Source organism: Pristiophorus japonicus, chromosome 1 (genome assembly GCF_044704955.1).
Source record: "Pristiophorus japonicus isolate sPriJap1 chromosome 1, sPriJap1.hap1, whole genome shotgun sequence".
NCBI classification, from domain to species: domain Eukaryota; kingdom Metazoa; phylum Chordata; class Chondrichthyes; family Pristiophoridae; genus Pristiophorus; species Pristiophorus japonicus.
In genome coordinates this window covers 229,039,508-229,059,436 of record NC_091977.1, presented here as the reverse complement: position 1 = coordinate 229,059,436, position 19,929 = coordinate 229,039,508, and the positions used below count along the sequence as shown (strand labels likewise).

General features: G+C 44.8%; 1 protein-coding gene across 1 annotated transcript in view; it reads right to left on the bottom strand.

The window, feature by feature from the left end:
- Nucleotides 1-19,929, bottom strand: part of gda (guanine deaminase) — a 93,186-nt gene that overhangs the window by 70,746 nt on the left and 2,511 nt on the right. The window contains exons 2-3 of the mRNA XM_070877054.1: nt 8,174-8,262; nt 6,635-6,809 (exon numbers count right to left, since the gene is read on the bottom strand). Coding sequence (XP_070733155.1) covers nt 6,635-6,809; nt 8,174-8,262 — 264 coding nt within the window. The remainder of the gene's footprint in view (nt 1-6,634; nt 6,810-8,173; nt 8,263-19,929) is intronic.

The window sequence follows — 19,929 nt, the reverse complement described above, 5'->3', positions numbered from 1 at the left end:
TCTCTCTCCACAGATACTGCCTGACCTGCTGAGTATTTCCAGCATTTTCTGTTTTTATTACTTCTATTTCTTTTCCCTCACATGCTTATCTAGCTTTTCCCTTAAATCCAGCCATGCTATTCACCTCAACCACCCCCTGTGATAGCAAGTTCCACATTCTCTGAGTAAAGAAGTTTCTCTTGAATTTCCTGTTGGAATTATTAGCATCATAGGCCCCAATTTTCCCCTTTTTTTGGCGCACTTACCCTAAATGCGGCAACTTTGCGCTCTAGAAACAGCGCCGAAAAAAAATGGCCCCATCCTGCCCGCTCTGCCGAGTCTCCAGTGTCCTAGTGTGGTGTACATAGTGCAGTGGGGGGTGCGGAGTAACAGCCCAGCGCAGAAAACATTGCCAGCAGCTGCGCACATGCGCAGTGGAGTCATAGAAACATAGAAACTAGGTGCAGGAGTAGGCCATTCGGCCCTTCGAGCCTGCACCACCATTCAATAATATCATGACTGATCATTCACCTCAGTTCCCCTATCCTGCTTCCTCTCCATACCCCTTGATCCCTTTAGCCATCAGGGCCATATCCAACTCCCTCCTGAATATATCCAACGAGCTGGTCTGCGTGCATGCCCCTCACCCTTCCAGCATGTCCTGCAGGCTGTGAGCAGGACCCGATGCTCGCAGCCCCTATCCCCAGCCGAGTGGCCTCCTGCACTGGCCGGCTGGTCTGCTGACTTCCCGGGCCGAGGTAGGACTTGAGTTTTATTTTTTATTTATTGATGGTTGTGCTTTGTTTAGTGAGGAGAGTTTTGATTTGGGGGGGGGGGGTGGGGGGAGTGGAGAAGGAGGACATTTTTTGATTTGGGGGGGGGGGGGAGTGGAGAAGGAGGAGAGTTTTGATTGGGAGGGGGAGTGGAGAAGGAGGAGAGTTTTGATTGTGGGGGGGAGTGGAGAAGGAGGAGAGTTTTGATTGTGGGGGGGAGTGGAGAAGGAGGAGAGTTTTGATTTGGGGGGGGAGTGGAGAAGGAGGAGAGTTTTGATTGGGAGGGGGAGTGGAGAAGGAGGAGAGTTTTGATTGTGGGGGGGAGTGGAGAAGGAGGAGAGTTTTGATTGTGGGGGGGAGTGGAGAAGGAGGAGAGTTTTGATTTGGGGGGGGAGTGGAGAAGGAGGAGAGTTTTGATTGGGGGGGGGAGTGGAGAAGGAGGAGAGTTTTGATTGGGGGGGGCGGGGAGTGGAGAAGGAGGAGAGTTTTGATTGGGGGGGGCGGGGTCGAGGGAGGACTTAAAAAAACTTGTTTCTGGCATAAATGTAGGAGTTCTATTTTTTATTTATTTGTTATTGATTGATTGCTTATTACTTTTTGGCCTTTTAGTGCTTTGTAACTCTTGGTGCAGGTTCTTTCAGCTTCTTTGTATTTTTTATTTGTTCTTGAATGCTTATTTTTGGCTTTGTAAGTCTTGGTGTTTTAAATGTATTAACCTGCGCCGAATTCTTAACTGCCCGCAATGTTTTTCAGAGCTGACCCAAGTCGATTTGGAGTAAGTTTTAGCTGGCCAAAATGGCATAAATGGCCAAAACTGGCATAAGTGGCTGGGAATGCCCTCTTTTGGAAAAAAAAACTCAACTAAAAAAAATCGTACCTAACTGAGCTACTCTGGAGCAAGTTTATTGGGGAAAATGGCGTTTAACTTATGCCAGAAAAACCAACTTACTCCAAAAAAATTGGAGCAAGTCATGGCCAAAATGGGGCCTTTAGAAAGTTACAGCAAAGAAGGAGGCCATTCGGCCCGTCGTGCCTGTGTTGGATCTTTGAAAGAACAGTCATGCTCAGTCTCACATCCCCGCTCTTGTCCGTAACCCTGTACGTTCCTCAAGTACCTGTCCAACTCGCTTTTAAAATTATTTCTGGAATCAGCTTCCACCACCTTTTCAGGTAGAGTGTTCCAGATCCCGACAACACTCTGAATGAAAACAATTCTGCTCATCTCTCCTCTAGATATTTTTCTAACGATTTTGAATCTATAACCTCTGGTTATTGACCCACTTGCCAGAGGGAATACTTTTTCCCTATTTACTCCATCAAAACTTATCTTGACAACCTCTATTAGGTTACCTCTTAATCTTCTCTGTTCTAAGGAGAACAGTCCTAACATTTACAACCGTCCCTCATCCCTGGTAACATCCTGGTAAACCTCCTCTGTAACCTTTCTAATGCCTTTATATCTTTCCTGAAGTGTGGTGCCTAACCAGTGATTTATAAAGTTCTAGCACGATTGCTTTGCTTTGATATTCCATTCCACTATTTATAAACTCAAGTAACCCATATGTGTTTTTAAACCATCTTATCAACTTGCCCTGCCACCTTTAAGGGTTTGTGTATATGGACACCAAGGTCTCTCTGCTCATCTACACTTTTCATAATCGTGCCATTTATAGCATACTGTCTTTCCATATTAGTCCTCCCAAAGTCCATCGATTCATGTTTCTCTGCCTTGCCTTCTCTGCCTTCACTCCATCTGCCATGCTTCTGCCATTTTTGCCATCCTGAAGCCTATAACTATCCTAATCATGATCTACTACTTTGCCAAGTTTTGTATCATCTTCAAACTGTATAATGCTGCTCCCTACACCTGAGTCTAGGTCATTTATAAAAATTGCGATGAGTAATGGACCCAAAACTCACCCATGGGGCACAACACTGCAAACCACCTCCTAGTCTGCAAAACTCCCATCCACCACCACCATTTGTTTCCTGTCACTAAACCAATTTAGTATCTACTTTCCCCTTAATTCCATGGGCTTCCATCTTCCTAATAAGTCTTCTGTGTGGCACTTTGTTGAATGCCCTCCAAAAGTCCATATATACACACACCACATCTACTGCACTATCTTGATCAACCTTCTGTTACCTCGTCAAACAATTTAATTAAGTTAATCAGACACATTTTACTGTTAACAAATCCATGCTGGTTTTCCTTAATTAACCTATGCCTTTCCAAATCAGTATTTCCTTTTTCCCTGATAATGATTTCCAATAACTTCCCCACCACCAATATTAGGCTGACTGGCCTGTAATTTCCTGGTTTATCTCCCTCTCCTTTTGAATACAGATGTAATATTAGTCACTACTCCTGTATCCAATGAGGATTGAAAGATTGTGACTAATGCCTCTGCTGTTTCTACCTTTGCTTCTTTCAGCAACCTAGGATGCATTCCATCTGGACCAGGTGAGTTACTGCCTTTCAGTAATAGAAACTGAGAAAATAGGTGCAGGAGTAGGCCATTCGGCCCTTCGAGCCTGCACCGTCATTCAATAAGATCATGGCTGATCATTCCCTCAGTACCCCTTTCCCACTTTCTCTCCATATCCTTTGATCCCCTTAGCCGTAAGGGCCATATCTAATATATCCAATGAACTGGCATCAACAACTCTCTGCAGCAGGGAATTCCACAGGCCAACAACTCTGAGCGAATAAGTTTCTCCCCATCTCAGTCTCAAATGGTCCACCCTCCATCCCAAGACTATGCCCCTGGTTCCAGACCTGCCCAACATTGGGAACATTCCTCTTCTAATGCAACATTCACCTCATCTGCTTCTTTTGTGAAGACAGATGTAAAGTACTCGTTAAAAACTTTTGCCATCCTCTGCCTCTATATGAAGATTTCCCTTTGGGTCATTAATAGGCCCAACTTTTTCCCCAGCAAACTGCTTACACTATATGTTTATAAAATGTTTTAGGGTTCAATTTAATGTTACCTGCTAATCTTTTCTCATAATCTCTCTTTACTCCTGTATTAACCTTTTCAATTCCCTCCTGTACTTTCCATAATCTTCCTGGTTATTAAGTGACTTTCTCCTGACATTTGTCACAAGTCTCCTTTTTCTGTTTTATTTTAGGACGTGTTTATTTGTACTGTAAAAATGGCCACCCCTTGTCTGATTGGTCCCCTTGGAGGATAAGTCAAACCCTGAAGTTTCTCTGGAATGTGTAACTGGAACCACCCATTCAAAGTTCTCACTGATATTGCAAATTGTAACTTAATCCACTTTAACTTCCAGAAGCCACAGAGGATAGATCTCCCCAGAAGCCACCAAGTGCCAGCCAAAGTCCCGCCCCCCCAGCCGAAGTCCCTTGCCCCCTAGCACAAGTGCGATCTCCCCAGCTGAAGTCCCTTACACCAGCGCAATTGCATGACCCCCCCTCCCGCCACCATAAATGTGGTGTTGTGTTTGGATTGTTAACAGGTTTACTAGGTATGAAGTGAATAGATCTCGATCTCTCCCTCCTGATCACTTGCTGTACCTGCATACTATCCTTTTGTGTTTCATGCACAAGTACCCCCAGGTCCTGCTGTACTGCAGCACTTTGCAATCTTTCTCCATTTAAACAATAATTTGCTCTTTGATTTTTTTTTCTGCCAAAGTGCATGACCTCACACTTTGCAACATTATACTCCAGCAGCCAAATTTTTGCCCACTCACTTAGCCTGTCTATGTCCTTTTGTGTGTCCTCCTCACACATTGATTTTCCTCCCATCTTTGTATCGTCGGCAAACTTGGCTACATTACACTCAGTCCCTTCTTTCAAGTCATTAATATAGATTGTAAATAATTGGGGTCCCAGCATTGATCTCTGCAGCACCCCACTAGTTACTGGTTGCCAACCAGAGAATGATCCATTTATCCCAGCTCTCTGTTAGTTAGCCAATTCTCTATCCATGCTAATATATTACCACCAACCCAGTGAACTTTTATCTTGTGCAGTAACCTTTTATGTGGCACCTTGTCAAATGCCTTCTGGAAGTCCAAATACACCATATCCACTGGTTCCCCTTTATCCATCCTGTTTGTTACATCCTCAAAGAACTCCAGCAAATTTGTCAAACATGACTTCCCCTTCATAAATTCATGCTGACTCTGCCTGACTGAATTTTGCTTTTCCAAATGTCCTGCTACTGTTTCTTTAATAATGGACTCCAACATTTTCCCAACCACAGATGTTAGACTAATTGGTCTTTAGTTTCCTGCTTTTTGTCTGCTTCCTTTTTTTAAAAACGGGCATTACATTTGCAGTTTTCCAATCTGTGGGACCTCCCCAGAATCCAGAGAATTTTGGTAAATTACAACCAATGCATCCACTATCCCTGCCGCTACTTCTCTTAAGACCCTAGGATGCAAGCCATCAGGTCCAGGGGATTTATCTGCCTTTTTTTTTTATTCGTAGCCAATCTTTCCAATTCTTTGTCAAATCACAAACGCCAGAGATCACTTTGCACACATCAAGGATCACTCTGCGCCAATGCTCTTAGCCAAAAGGCCGAGAGCCACTGCACCGTTCCTGGAAGTACTGCAATACCAGATTCGTGCCATGGAGGTGGATGGGTCAGCAACCCCACACATCTCCGTGCCTTTAGTCCCATTATCTTACTGAGTACCACCTCATTAGTGATTGTGATTGGGTTAAGTTCCTCCCCTCATAGCCTCTTGACTATCCACTGTTGGAATATTGTTAATATCCTCTACTGCAAGGACTGATACAAAATATTTGTCAGAGTTTCTGCCATCTCCATGTTTTTCATTACTAATTCCCCGGTCTCATCCCCCAAGGGACCAACATTTACATTATCTCTCTCTCTCTCATGCACTAAAGGCTCAAACGGAGTACTATATTCACACACACACACACTCAACCAATCGGTGGCTGTGCCTTCAGCTGTTTGGGCCCTAAGCTCTGGAACTCCCTCCCTAAACCTCTCCGCCCTCCTTTAAGACGCTCCTTAAAACCTACCTCTAACAAGCTTTGGTCATCTGCCTTAATTTCTTCTTTTGTGGCTCAGTATCAAATGTATCTGTTTGTCTGTAACACTGTTGTGAAGCGCCTTGGGATGTTTTACTACGTTAAAGGTGCTACATAAATAAAAGTTATTATTCGATATTTTCTGTTCTCTTTTCATAATGACTTTAAACCGAATTATAGCGGGTCAGGCAGTATCAGTGGAGAGTTAACATTTCGGGTCGATGACCCTTCGTCAGATGCTGCCTGACCCCGTTGAAATTTCCAGCATTTTCTCCTTTTATTCCAGATTCCAGCATCTGCAGTATTTTCTTTTTTATGTTTAACCGAATTGTGTTGTGCTCACTGTTGCCAGATGATCTCCGACTGTAACACACTCCACTTGCCCCACTTTATTTCCCAGACCAGATCCAACACTGCTTCCTTCCTTGTTGCACTGGAGACATATCAATCGAGAAAGTTCTCATGTGCACATATCAGAAATTCTTCTCCTTCAATATCCTTAGCACTGTTTTTCCCAATCTATATTAGGGTAATTAAAGTCTCCTAATATTATTACTCTCTAATATAGCTTATATTTATGGCATCTAGGTTTTAGACTCTCCCACAAATGGAAACATCTTCTCTACGTCTATGCCATCAAACCATTTCATTATTTTAAAGACCTCGATCATTTCACCTCAGCCTTCACTTTTCTAGAGAAAAAAGCCCTAGCTTGTTCAGTCTTTCTTGATAGTTATAACCTCTAAGATCTGGTGTCATCCTTGCAAATCTCCTACCATATCTGTGGAAGAAATAGGGTAATGCTGTAATTGGGGTACTTTATCAGGTGTTTCACTGTTGTGCATACCACTACTTTGGTGTAGATATCCTCTGCAAACTTCAGGTCTTTGAATTTGGCTTCAACAGGGAATGTATATTTGATTAACCATTGAAGAAGTGGTAGATCCAGGGAAGACCCCATGTTGGTATATTGGGATGCATGGATATGCGTGTCAACCAATCCCGGAATAAAGAATTCCTCCCTGAACAGAAGAGAATGCAGTTAATGCTGTGATGCTATCCTTTATCATAAAATTCAATTCAATGCGATCCCTCAGGAATATATGTTTCACATACTCAGGAAGCCTTCTTCTACATTCCCCTTGGAAAGCATTATGTTTCAACATAATAACCACAAAATCATATAAAGTGGCTCTTTCCATGGACACTTGGACATCTCTCATATTCCTCCTTCCAACATTGCCTTTTCTATCTACTCAGTCATGTGTGAGGGAAGCATTATACTGAATTGAAAAGCAAAACAGGACATTTCTGCAGAGTAGATGGGCACAGGTTCAGCAATGAATAAGAAAATTGGCACGATAATAGGAAGCTGAGCTACAAATCAGAAACCCTATTGAACAACAAGCGGAACCCTTAGGGACCAATGTAACCAATGCAAAACTACACCACCGGGTGCATTTAATGGCAAATCTCAAGTGTGCTGCCTTGCTCCTCATGACTTCATAAGAACAGGAGTAGGCCATACGGCCCCTCGAGCCTGATCTGCCATTCAATAAGATCATGGCTGATCTGATCATGGACTCAGCTCCACTTCCCTGCCCGCTCCCCATATTGTTTAAGGAACTGTCTATTTCTGTCTTAAATTTATTCAATGTTCCAGCTGCCACAGATTTACATCCTCAGAGAAAAAATTTCTCCTCATCTGTTTTAAATGGAGGGACCCTTATTCGAAGATCATGCCCTGTAGTTCTAGTCTCCCCCATCAGTGGAAACATCCTCTCTGCATCCACCTTGTCAAGCCCCCTCAATCTTTTACGTTTCGATAAGATCACCTCTCATTCTTCTGAATTTCAATGAGTAGAGGCCCAACCTTCTCAACCTATCCTCATAAGTCAACCCCCTCATCTCCGGAAACAACCTAATGAACCTTCTCTGAACTGCTTCCAAAGCAAGTATATCCTTTCGTAAATAGGGAAGCCAAAACTGCACGCAGTATTCCAGGTGTGGCCTCACCAATACCCTGTATAACTGCAGCAAGACTGCCCTGCTTTTATACTCCATCCCCTTTGCAATAAAGGCCAAGATTCCATTGGCCTTCCTGATCACTTGCTGTACCTGCATACTAACCTTTTGTATTTCATGCACCAGGACTCCGAGGTCCCGCTGTACTGCAGCACTTTGCAATCTCTGTTTAAATAATAAATTGTTCATTGATTTTTTTCTGCCAAAGTGCATGACCTCACACTTTCCAACATTATACTCCATCTGCCAAATTTTTGCCCACTCAATTAGCCTGTCTATGTCCTTTTGCAGAGTTTTTGTGTCCTGCTATGTGTGGCCAACGGGTGAGGATATTGTCCGATAATATACAGTGCTCGCTAACCTTGGTCGAAGGACTCTGATGTTCTCTTTCTTGAAATGCCATGTTTGGGACAACTCCTCTTTTTTATCAACAGTCTCAATGAAAACAATCTACAAGAAAATAAGATATGTGGTTTAATTCAGTTGGATTAAAAATATATGTTTTTCCCCCTTGGAATACTGAGTTTCCACCAGCTTGAGAGGCAAGAAGTGCACCATGAGATAAATGCCTATATTTTCTGAGTACATTTATGTATGATCAGAAGCTGGGGAGTGCAGGAAGATCCATCCACTCAACCTAGTGCCCTGACCCTGCATGCATTTCAATGGTCTACCTCATTATCATCATGTGGACCAGCTCCCAGTGTGAAAAACATCGGTCATTGGCAGCAAAACAAGTGCAGTCCGAAGAAGCTTCTTTAGAAAATCAGTAGAAAGAATTTGCATTTATATAGCACCTTTCAGGAGCTTAGGTCGTCCCAAAGTGCTTTACAGGCAGTTAAGTACTTTTGAAGTGCAGTCACTGGTGTAATGTAGGGAAAGAAGAATGCTGAAACAAGAATGCTAAAGCAATTTAGTTTCATGTTGTCCCTTACCTCTAGTCATCCATGGTTTTTGTTGGCAAGTAGAACTCTTGCCCCTGAAAGGTATAATCCGGTTCTTTATCGCATTAAATTGTGTGTGTGATACTCCCTCCACCCCTGACGCCAAACCTGTACCGCAGCTGTTGGGTTGAATTCAAACTGTTGTGTATGGAGAAAGAGTTGTGTATGAACACTGAGCTCAAAGTAAAGTGTGACCTTAGTCTTTTATTGTAGGTCTCCAGAGTGCCACTCCAACCTGTAAAGTCTCCTTAAATACCTGTGCTCCCAAGGGATTATGGGATCCCTTGGGACTCCAGGGGATAAGCCCTCTGGTGGCTGTACAGAGTAAATACAAGTCCACATGTATAACAACACCCCCCCCGCCGGTCCAAAGTCGATAGTGTAACTATTTATAATGAGTCGATCTGCGGCACTTGCTGGTTGATTGTCTCGGTGTGAAAGCTGGTGTTGTTGAATCATTTGTTGGGCCCTCGCTGGGCTGCTGTGCAGCTGGCCTTGCTGGGCTGCCTGGTGTGTTAGGCCCTGCTGGGCTGCTGTGGATGATGGGTTCTGCTTCGTGGTCAACCATGGTGCTGGTTGCCACTGGTGTGTATGTTGGGGGATCAAAAAAGGTAGGGTCCAAGGTGGGTTGCTCAGGGTAGACCGTGAATCTGAGTTTGATTTGGCCCAACTGTTTCCAGTGAATGAATCCATTTGAAAGTTTGACCTAAACACCCTGCACCCCTCTTTCGCCACGACAGTGCCGGGAAGCCACTTGGGACCTTGTCCATAATTTCATACAAATACAGGATCATTGATTCAATTTCACGTGACAAGTTTGTGCTATCATGGTATGCAATTTGTTGAAGCCGCCTGCTCTCTACCTGTTCATGTAAATCAGGGTGAACTAATGAGAGCCTTGTCTTAAGTGCTCTTTTCATGAGCAGTTCAGCAGGTGGGATCCCAGTGAGTGAGTGGGGTCTCGTGCGGTAGCGAAGCATTTTCACTGGGACACTGACCAGCTCCCGTGAAGCACACAGCTTTTGACAAGAGATAATAAGGGGTCCTGACTTGTCCAGGTTTTGATCTGCCGGGCAGTGACGGGTGATTGCTCACTCAAATGCTTCCACAACCATGGCTAGATCTGGGGGCTGTGCCATTTTCACCCCCGTGGTGAGCAATGGCAGCCAACTGAGAGCTTCGGCGCAGTTTTCTGTGCCTGGCCTGTGGTGGATGGCATAGTTGTATGCGGACAACGTGAGCGCCCATCTCTGGATGCGGGCCGATGCGTTGGTATTTATCCCTTTACTCTCGGAAAACAGGGATATAAGTGGCTTATGGTCAGTTTCCAATTCGTATTTTAGCCCCAACAGGTATTGATGCATTTTCTTTACCCCATAGACACAGGCTAACGCTTCTTTCTCAATCATGCTGTAGGCTCTCAGCCTTAGACAGATTCCTGGATGCTTAAGCAACTGGTTGCAGTTTCCCAAAAATCATTAGCTTGTTGCAATACACACCTGACGCCATAGGACGATGCATAGTACCAAATGCCTACATGGATCATACAACACAAGCAATTTTTATGAGCATAACAATTTTCTCGCTTTTACAAAGGCATTTTCTTGGCTTTTGCCCCAAACCCATTCGCCCCCTTTTCGTAGTAAGACATGCAGTGGTTCTAGCAGTGTGCTGAGACCCGGTAAGAAGTTACCAAAGTAATTCAAAAGTCCCAGAAACGACCGCAGCTCCGTCATGTTCTGTGGCCTCGGTGTGTTCTCGATTACCTCCTTCTTCGCGTTGGTGGGCCTGATGCCGTCCACCGCAATCCTCCTTCCCAGGAACTCCACTTCAAACGCCAGGAAAACGCACTCCTCCAGGTTCTACAGCTGTTTGACTGTGTTCCGACCTGTGACCAAGACATCGTGCCACGTGCTAGTCAGAGTAGGAATCTCAGGATAGCGCAGATGAATACGTGGCTTGAGCAGTGGTGTAGCAGGGAGGGATTCAAATTCCTGGGGCATTGGAACCGGTTCTGGGGGAGGTGGGACCAGTACAAACTGGACAGTCTGCACCTGGACAGGACTGGAGCCAATGTCCTGGGGGAGTGTTTGCTACTGCTGTTGGGGAGGAGTTAAACTAATATGGCAGGGGGATGGGAACCAATGCAGGGAGACAGAGGGAAACAAAATGGAGACAAAAGCAAAAGACAGAAAGGAGATGAGTAAAAGTGGAGGCCAGAGAAACCCAAGGCAAAAAACAAAAAGGGCCACTGTACAGCAAAATTCTAAAGGGTCAAAGTGTAATAAAAAGGCAAGCTTGAAAGCTCGGTGCCTCAATGCAAGGAGTATTCGGAACCCAGGAGAAGGCTCTGAGCTAGTTAGAGTGGGTGAGAGCTCAGATGAATAGGATCCCAAGAAAGAATGCAAAAGGCAGGAGGCAACAGAGCAGAGTAGCACTGGGGTAAGTGTAAACCGCAATGTGATAGGAAGGGACAATATGTATGAATATAAAGGAGCTGCAGGAGGGGTCAAAACTAAAAATCATGTTTTAAAAACTAGTATTAAAACACTCTACCTAAACGCACACAGCATTCAAAATAAAGTAAATGAGTTGACGGCACAAATCATTACAAATGGGTATGATTTGGTGGCCATTACAGAAACGTGGTTGCAGGGTGGCCAAGACTGGGAATTAAACATACAGGGGTATCTGACAATTCGGAAAGATAGACAAGAAGGCAAAGGAGTTGGGGTAGCTCTGTTAATAAAGGATGATATCAGGGCAGTTGAGAGAGATGATATTGGCTCTAATGAGCAAAATGTTGAATCATTGTGGGTGGAGATTAGAGATAGCAAGGGGAAAAAGTCACTGGTGGGCATAGTTTATAGGCCCCCCAATAACAACTTCACGGTGGGGCGGGCAATAATCAAGGGAATAATGGAGGCATGTGAAAAAAGAACGGCAGTAATCATGGGGGATTTTAAGCTACATATCGATTGGTCAAATCAAATCGCACGGGGTAGCCTTGAGGAGGAATTCATAGAATGCATACGGGATTGTTTCTTAGAACAGTATGTTACAGAACCTACAAGGAAGCAAGCTATCTTAGATCTGGTCCTGTGTAATGAGACAGGAATAATAACCGATCTCCTAGTAAAAGATCGTCTCGGAATGAGTGATCACAGTATGGTTGAATTTGTAATACAGACTGAGGGTGAGGAAGTAGTATCTTAAACGAGCGTACTATGCTTAAATAAAGGGGACTACAGTGGGATGAGGGCAGAGTTGGCTAAAGTAGACTGGAAACACAGACTAAACGGTGGCACAATTGAGGAACAGTGGAGGACTTTTAAGGAGCTCTTTCATAGTGCTCAACAAAAATATATTCCAGTGAAAAAGAAGGGCGGTAAGAGAAGGGATAACCAGCATTGGATAACCAAGGAAATAAAAGGAAAGTATCAAATTAAAAACCAATGCATATAAAGGTGGCCAAGGTTAGTGGGAAACTAGAAGATTGGGAAAATTTTAAATGACAGCAAAGAATGACTAAGAAAGCAATAAAGAAAGATAACAAAAGTAAACTTGCGCAAAACATAAGAACAGATAGTAAAAGCTTTTACCGATATATAAAATGGAAAAGAGAGACTAAAGTAAATGTTGGTCCCTTAGAAGATGAGAAGGGGGATTTAATAATGGGAAATGTGGAAATGGCAGAGACCTTAAACAATTATTTTGCTTCGGTCTTCATAGTGGAAGACACAAAAACCATGCCAAAAATTTTGCTGGTCACGGGAATGTGGGAAGGGAGCACCTGGAGAGATAATCACTAGGTGGGGTCTTGATGAAATGCATCCCAGGGTATTAAAAAAGAGATGGCGGAAGTTATAGCAGATGCATTTGTTATAATCTACCAAAATTCTCTGGACTCTGGGGAGGTACCATCGGATTGGAAAGCAGCTAATGTAACGCCTCTGTTTAAAAAAAAAAAGAGGGGGGGGCAGACAAAAAGCAGGTAATTATAGGCCGGTTAGTTTAACATCTGTAGTGGGGAAAATGCTTGAAGCCATCATTAAGGAAGAAATAGCAGGACATCTAGATAGGAATAGTGCAATCAAGCAGACGCAACATGGATTCATGAAGGGGAAATCATGTTTAACTAATTTACTGGAATTCTTTGAGGATATAACAAGCATGGTGGATAGAGGTGGTGTATTTAGATTTCCAAAAGGCATTCGATAAGATGCCACACAAAAGGTTACTGCAGAAGATAAAGGTACGCAGAGTTAGAGGAAATGAATTAGCATGGATCGAGAATTGGCTAGCTAACAGAAAGTCAGGATAAATGGGTCCTTTTCGGGTTGGAAATCGGTGGTTAGTGGTGTGCCACAGGGATCGGTGCCGAGACCACAACTGTTTACAATATACATAGATGACCTGGAAGAGGGGACAGAGTGTAGTGTAACAAAATTTGCAGATGACAAAGATTAGTGGGAAAGCGGGTAGTGCAGAGGACAGAGAGGCTGCAAAGAGATTTAGATAGGTTAAGCGAATGGGCTAAGGTTTGGCAGATGGAATACAATGTCGGAAAATGTGAGGTCATCCACCTTGGGGAAAAAAAAAAAAACAGTAAAAAAGGGAATATTATTTGAATGGGGAGAAATTACAACATGCTGCAGTGCAGAGGGACCTGGGGGTCCTTGTGCATGAATCCCAAAAAGTTAGTTTGCAGGTGCAGCAGGTAATCAGGAAGGCGAATGGAATGTTGGCTTTCATTGCGAGAGGGATGGAGTACAAAAGCAGGGAGGTCCTGCTGCAACTGTACAGGGTATTGGTGAGGCCACACCTGGAGTACTGCGTGCAGTTTTGGTCACCTTACTTAAGGAAGGATATACTAGCTTTGGAGGGGGTACAGAGACGATTCACTAGGCTGATTCCGGAGATGAGGGGGGTTACCTTATGATGATAGATTGAGTAGACTGGGTCTTTACTCGTTGGAGTTCTGAAGGATGAGGGTGATCTTATAGAAACATTTAAAATAATGAAAGGGATGGACAAGATAGAGGCAGAGAGGTTGTTTCCACTGGTCAGGGAGACGAGAACTAGGGGGCACAGCCTTAAAATACGGGGGAGCCAATTTAAAACCGAGTTGAGAAGGAATTTCTTCTCCCAGAGGGTTGTGAATCTGTGGAATTCACTGCCCTAGGAAGCAGTTGAGGCTAGCTCATTGAATGTATTCAAATCACAGATAGATAGATTTTTAACCAATAAGGGAATTAAGGGTTACAGGGAGCGGGCGGGTAAGTGGAGCTGAGTCCACGGCAGATCAGCCATGATCTTGTTGAATGGCGGAGCAGGCTCGAGGGGCTAGATGGCCTACTCCTGTTCCTAATTCTTTTGTTCTTATGTTCTTATGTAAGACCACGGTGTGCGGGACCGACTTCAGTAAGCTTTCCAGGTTTCTCTGGAATATCACCGCCGCTGATCGGATTCCAAACGGGCATCTGTTATAAACAAAAAGACCCTTGTGCGTGTTGATGCAGGAGAGAGCCTTTGAAGATACCTCCAGTTCCTGCGTCATGTAGGTTGAAGTCAGATCCAGCTTCGTGAACGTCTTTCCTCCCGCCAGCGTTGCAAAGAGGTCGTCAGCCTTTGGTAGTGGGTATTGGTCCTGTAGGGAGAAACAATCGATAGTTACTTTGTAATCGCCACAGATTCTGCTGGTGCCATCTCCCTTGAGGACTGGCCCACTTGATCGGTGAAATTATGCCCTCTCTTTGCAGCCGGTCTAACTCGATCTCTACCCTTTCTCATCATGTACGGTACTGCTCTTGCCTTGTGTTGGATGGGTCACGCCCCCGGAATTAGGTGCATCTGCACTTTTGCTCCTTGGAATTTCCCACTGCCTGGTTCAAACATCGAAGGAAATTTGTTTAAGACCTGGGCGCACAAAAGGTCGTCAGCGGGCGATAGCGCTCAGACATCATCCCAGTTCCAGCGTATCGTTCCCAGCCAGCTCCTGCCGAGCAGCGTGGGAACATCGCCCGGTACCACCCAGAGTGGTAGCTTGTGCATCGCTCCATCGTAGGAGACCTTTACAGTAGCACTGCCGATTACAGGAATCAGTTCTTTCGTGTAAATTCTTCGTTTCGTGTGAACTGGAGTGAAGAATGGCCTTGAGGCCTTGTTGCACCACAACCTTTCTAAAGTCTTTTTGCCCAGTGTCCAGCTCCATTGACACCGGGAATCCATTTAGTTCAACATTCAGCATTAATCGGGGGACAATTCATGGTGAATGTGTGCACCCCATTTAACTCTGCCTCCTCTGAGGCTCTGGTTCATCGTGATCCTCCGTGGATCTGTCCTCCTCTGCAACATGGTGGTTTGCAGGTTTAACACATTGGAGGTGTCCCATTGTTCCACAGCCCTTGGAAACGTACTCTTTGAATCGGCCTGAATGGAAACGATGATCACTCCCGCAGCACCAACAAGGCGTTAATGGCCTTGCATTCATCACCCTTGATGGTGGACTCAGTCATCTGCGGACGTGCAGCTGCAGGTATGTGTGACCCGCCATGTAAGCTTCTATAAATGTGAAGAGAAAAAGATTAGTGAAAACAAACGTAGGTCCCTTGCAGTCAGATTCAGGTGAATTTATAATGGGGAACAAAGAGATGGCAGACCAATTGAACAAATACTTTGGTCTGTCTTCACAAAGGAAGACACAAATAACCTTCCGAATGTACTGGGGGCAGTAGGTCTAGTGAGAAGGAGAAACTGAAGAATATCCTTATCAGGCGGGAAATTGATGGGATTGAAGGCCGATAAATCCCCGGGGCCTGATAGTCTGCATCCCAAAGTACTTAAGGAAGTGGCCATAGAAATAGTGGATGCATTGGTGATCATTTTCCAACAGTCTATTGACTCGGGATCAGTTCCTATGGACTGGAGGATAGCTAATGTAACACCACTTTTTTAAAAAAAGAAGGAGGGAGAGAGAAAACAGGTAACTATAGACCAGTTAGCCTGACATCAGTAGTGGGGAAAATGTTGGAATCAATCATTAAGGATGAAATAGCAGTGCATTTGGAAAGCAGTGACAGGATTGGACCAAGTCAGCATGGATTTATGAAAGGGAAATCATGCTTGACAAATCTTCTGGAATTTTTCAAGGATGTAACTTGCAGAGTGGCCAAGGAAGAACCAGTGGATGTGGTGTATTTGGACTTTCAAAAGGCTTTTGACAAGGTCCCACACAAGAGATTAGTGTGCAAAATCAAAGCACATGGTATTGGGGGTAATGTACTGACATGGATAGAGAACTGGTTGGCAGACAAGAAGCAGAGAGTCGGGATAAACGGGTCCTTTTCAGAATGGCAGGCAGTGACTAGTGGAGTGCCGCAGGGCTCAGTGCTGGGACCTCAGCTCTTTACAATATACATTAACGATTTAGATGAAGGAATGGAGTGTAATATCTCCAAGTTTGGGATGACACTAAACTAGGTGGTGGTGTGAGCTGTGAGGAGGATGCCAAGAGGCTGCAGGATGACTTGAGTGAGTGGGCAAATGCATGGCAGATGCAGTATAATGTGGATAAATGTGAGGTTATCCATTTTGGGGGCAAAAACACGAAGGCAGAATATTATCTGGATGGCGGCAGATTAGGAAAAGGGGAGGTGCAACGAGACCTGGGTGTCATGGTTCATCAGTCACTGAAAGTGGGCATGCAGGTACAGCAGGAGGTGAAGACGACAAATGGTATGTTGGCCTTCATAGCTAGGGGATTTGAGTATAGGAGCAGGGAGGTCTTATTGCAGTTGTACAGGGCCTTAGTGAGGCCTCACCTGGAATATTGAGTTCTGTTTTGGTCTCCTAATCTGAGGAAGGACGTTCTTGCTATTGAGGGAGTGCAGCGAAGGCTCACCAGACTGATTCCAGGAATGGCTGGGCTGTCATATGAGGAGAGACTGGATCAATTGGCCTTTATTCACTGCAGTTTAGAAGGATGAGAGGGGATCTCATAGAAACATAAGATTCTGACAGGACTGGACAGGTTAGATGCGGGAAGAATTTTCCCGATGTTGGGGAGTTCAGAACCAGGGGACATAGTCTTAGTATAAGGGGTATGCCATTTAGGACTGAGATGAGGAGAAACTTCACTGAGTTGTTAACCTATGGAATTCCCTGCCACAGAGAGTTGTTGATGCCAGTTCATTGGATATATTCAAGAGGGAGTTAGATGTGGCCCTTACGGCTAAAGGGATCAAGGGGTATGGAGAGAAAGCAGGAAAGGGGTACTGAGGGAATGATCAGCCATGATCTTATTGAATGGTGGTGCAGGCTCAAAGGGCCGAATGGCCTACTCCTGCACCTATTTTCTATGTTTCTATGATTCTACTTGGAGCAGAGAAGCGCAAAGGGAGATTTAATAGAGGTGTTGAAAATCATGAAGGGTTTTGATAGAGTAAATAAGGAGAAACAGTTTCCAGTGGCACAAGTGTCGGTAACCAATGGAAACAGATTTTAAGGCAATTGGCAAAAGAACCATTGGTGACAACAAAATTTATATGGCAAGTTGTTACAATCTGGAATGTGCTGCCTGAAAGGTTGGTGGAAGCAGATTCAATAGTAACTTTCAAAAGGGAATTGGATAAATAATTGAAGTGGCCATGTTTGCAGGGCTCTGGGGAAAGTGGGTTAATTAGATAGCTCTTTCAAGGAGCCGGTACAGGCTAGATGGGCAGAATGGCTCACTTAGAAGAGAATGGTTACAGCACAGAAGGAGGTAATTCGGCCAGTTGAGCCTGTGCCGGCTCTCTGCAAGAGCACTTCAGCTAGTCCCACTCCCCCGCAGCCCTGCAATTTGTTTGCCTTCAGGTACTTATCCCAATTCCTTTTGAAAGCCACGATTGAATCTGCCTCCACCACCCTTTTAGACAGTCATTCCAGATCCTAACCACTCGCTGCATAAAATACATAGCTGGGGTTCAGTAATTTTTTATTTCTAATGCTTTAACAAATGCTTGCACACGTCCCAAAGTACTCCACAGCCAATTAAGTACTTTTTAAATTGCAGTCACTGTTGTAATATAGGCAAATCTCAAAACTGCAACGGGATAATGATCAGATAATCTGTCGTTCGTGATGTTGCTTGAGGGATAAATATTGGCCAGGACACCAGGGATAACTCCCCTGCTCTTCTTCGAAATAGCACCACAGGATCCACCCGAGAGAGGAAAGGGGGCCTTGGTTTAACGTCTCATCTGAAGGGTGGCACCTCCGACAGTGCAGTGCACCCTCAATACTGCACTGGGAGTGTCGGCCTGGGTTATGTGCTAGAGTGGGACTTGAACCCACAACTTTCTGACTCTCGAGGCCCACCGAGGCAAGACCGATATTTCAATGGCGGCGCTAACCCACTTAAGGTAAACTGGTTAATGCTGGAGTTAAAATAGCAGACCGGGCAATCGATAGGGACCTGTGTCAAGCAATTCACTTAATGTTATCACATTCCTGTTCTGTTTCTATGTTTAGTGACAATAACCTGACAGAATATATTGCCACCTACTGGTGTGCATAGAAACTGCAGCACTTAACAGCTCCCACATTAATCACAGCTCTGTCTTGTGCTAATCACAATTTTTTTTCCTCTTCATTCAGTTAATCGGTTGTTTGACCTTATTGCTCTGCACACGCGTGTGGACCAAGAATAATATAATGTTCGAACTTTCTCAAGTGTTTATTAATGGCTTGACTTCTGTGTTACGGGGTTGGGAGGAGGTTGCAGAATTGGGTGGGGGGCTGGTACATGACCTGGGGAGGGCGGGGGTGAACTCCAAACGAGGATTAAGGCAGATTGAAAACTTACAAAACCAATTTAAATCATAGAAAGGTGGTGATTTTTTAAATTTTAGTCCTCACCCCCACTGCTCAGTTGGTACGTTCCTCTCCCAGTGAAGAAGGTTGGAGGGTTGTAGGAACAAAGAGTATTGTGGGGGGGGGGGGGGGTTATTAAGGGTAACTCCAGAGTCAGGGAAAGGCCACTAGGCCCATCGAAGGCCTACAACAGCTCTCCCTTTAGTCCCGTCAAACGCCTCAAGTGGTTTTGTACTCTACCGCTGGATTATTCCAAGGAATTGTGAACCTGTGGAATTCTCTACCACAAAGTTGTTGAGGCCAGTTCGTTAGATATATTCAAAAGGGAGTTAGATGTGGCCCGTACGGCTAAAGGGATCAAGGGGGTGTGGAGTGAAAGCAGGAATGGGGTACTGAAGTTGCATGATCAGCCATGATCATATTGAATGGTGGTGTAGGCTCGAAGGGCCGAATGACCTGCTCCTGCACCTATTTTCTACGTTTCTATGTTTCTATGACAAACTCCATTAGAATGTCCAACTTCTGTGCTGTATGATTCTATGATCAAAGACAAGTTCTGCCCATTTACCAGAGAAGACCGCTACCATCCTGACGGTAGTTTGGGCAGAATTTGGGTCAAAAAAGGAGGAAAAAAAGCATTCGATGACAAAAATAGGCGTTACGCCAGTTCTGGGTGGTTGAGAGCAGTAGGGGGGAGGGGGGGGATTCTGGGCGGCAAATGGAATCCTGGAGAAAGTTACATTGAGGCTGGAGTCGGGCCTGGGGTGGGGGGTGGAGGGGGTGGAATGCACACAAAAAAGAAAAATCACAAAACCTTCAGGAGGACCCTTTAACACAAAATCGCTACAAGAGAAGTAAAAAAAAAAATCTCATTTACCCTTTCTTGCAGGTCTTCATACCGACCGTCCTGGTCAGACTTGCTCGCACGCAGCGGTCTTTTCTCCTGCAGGGGTGGGTGACCGCTCGGATGAATCTTGGGCGGGAGGATTTTTTGGGGCGTTGCATGCCGGCGCACGCTCCCCAGCGGTCCTTCCAAACCACCAGTGTGAGGGCCTCACCAATCTCCCACAGAGGGGAGTGTGCCGAAAAAAATGGGGAAACCGCCGAGTCCAGCAGTAAGACCATCAATTTCAGCCCCTATGATTCTCTGCTAGCTGTTCCTTAGTGAGAGTTGCGATGAGAAGTTTGAAAATTCATCTGGTTCCTTGGCATATATTTTTACAAGGGTTATTACATAGGCCATCAAATGCAATTATAAAAAACACACCTTTGAAACAGAATGGGATGTTGGGGGGGCAGGGGGGGGGGGGGGGAAATA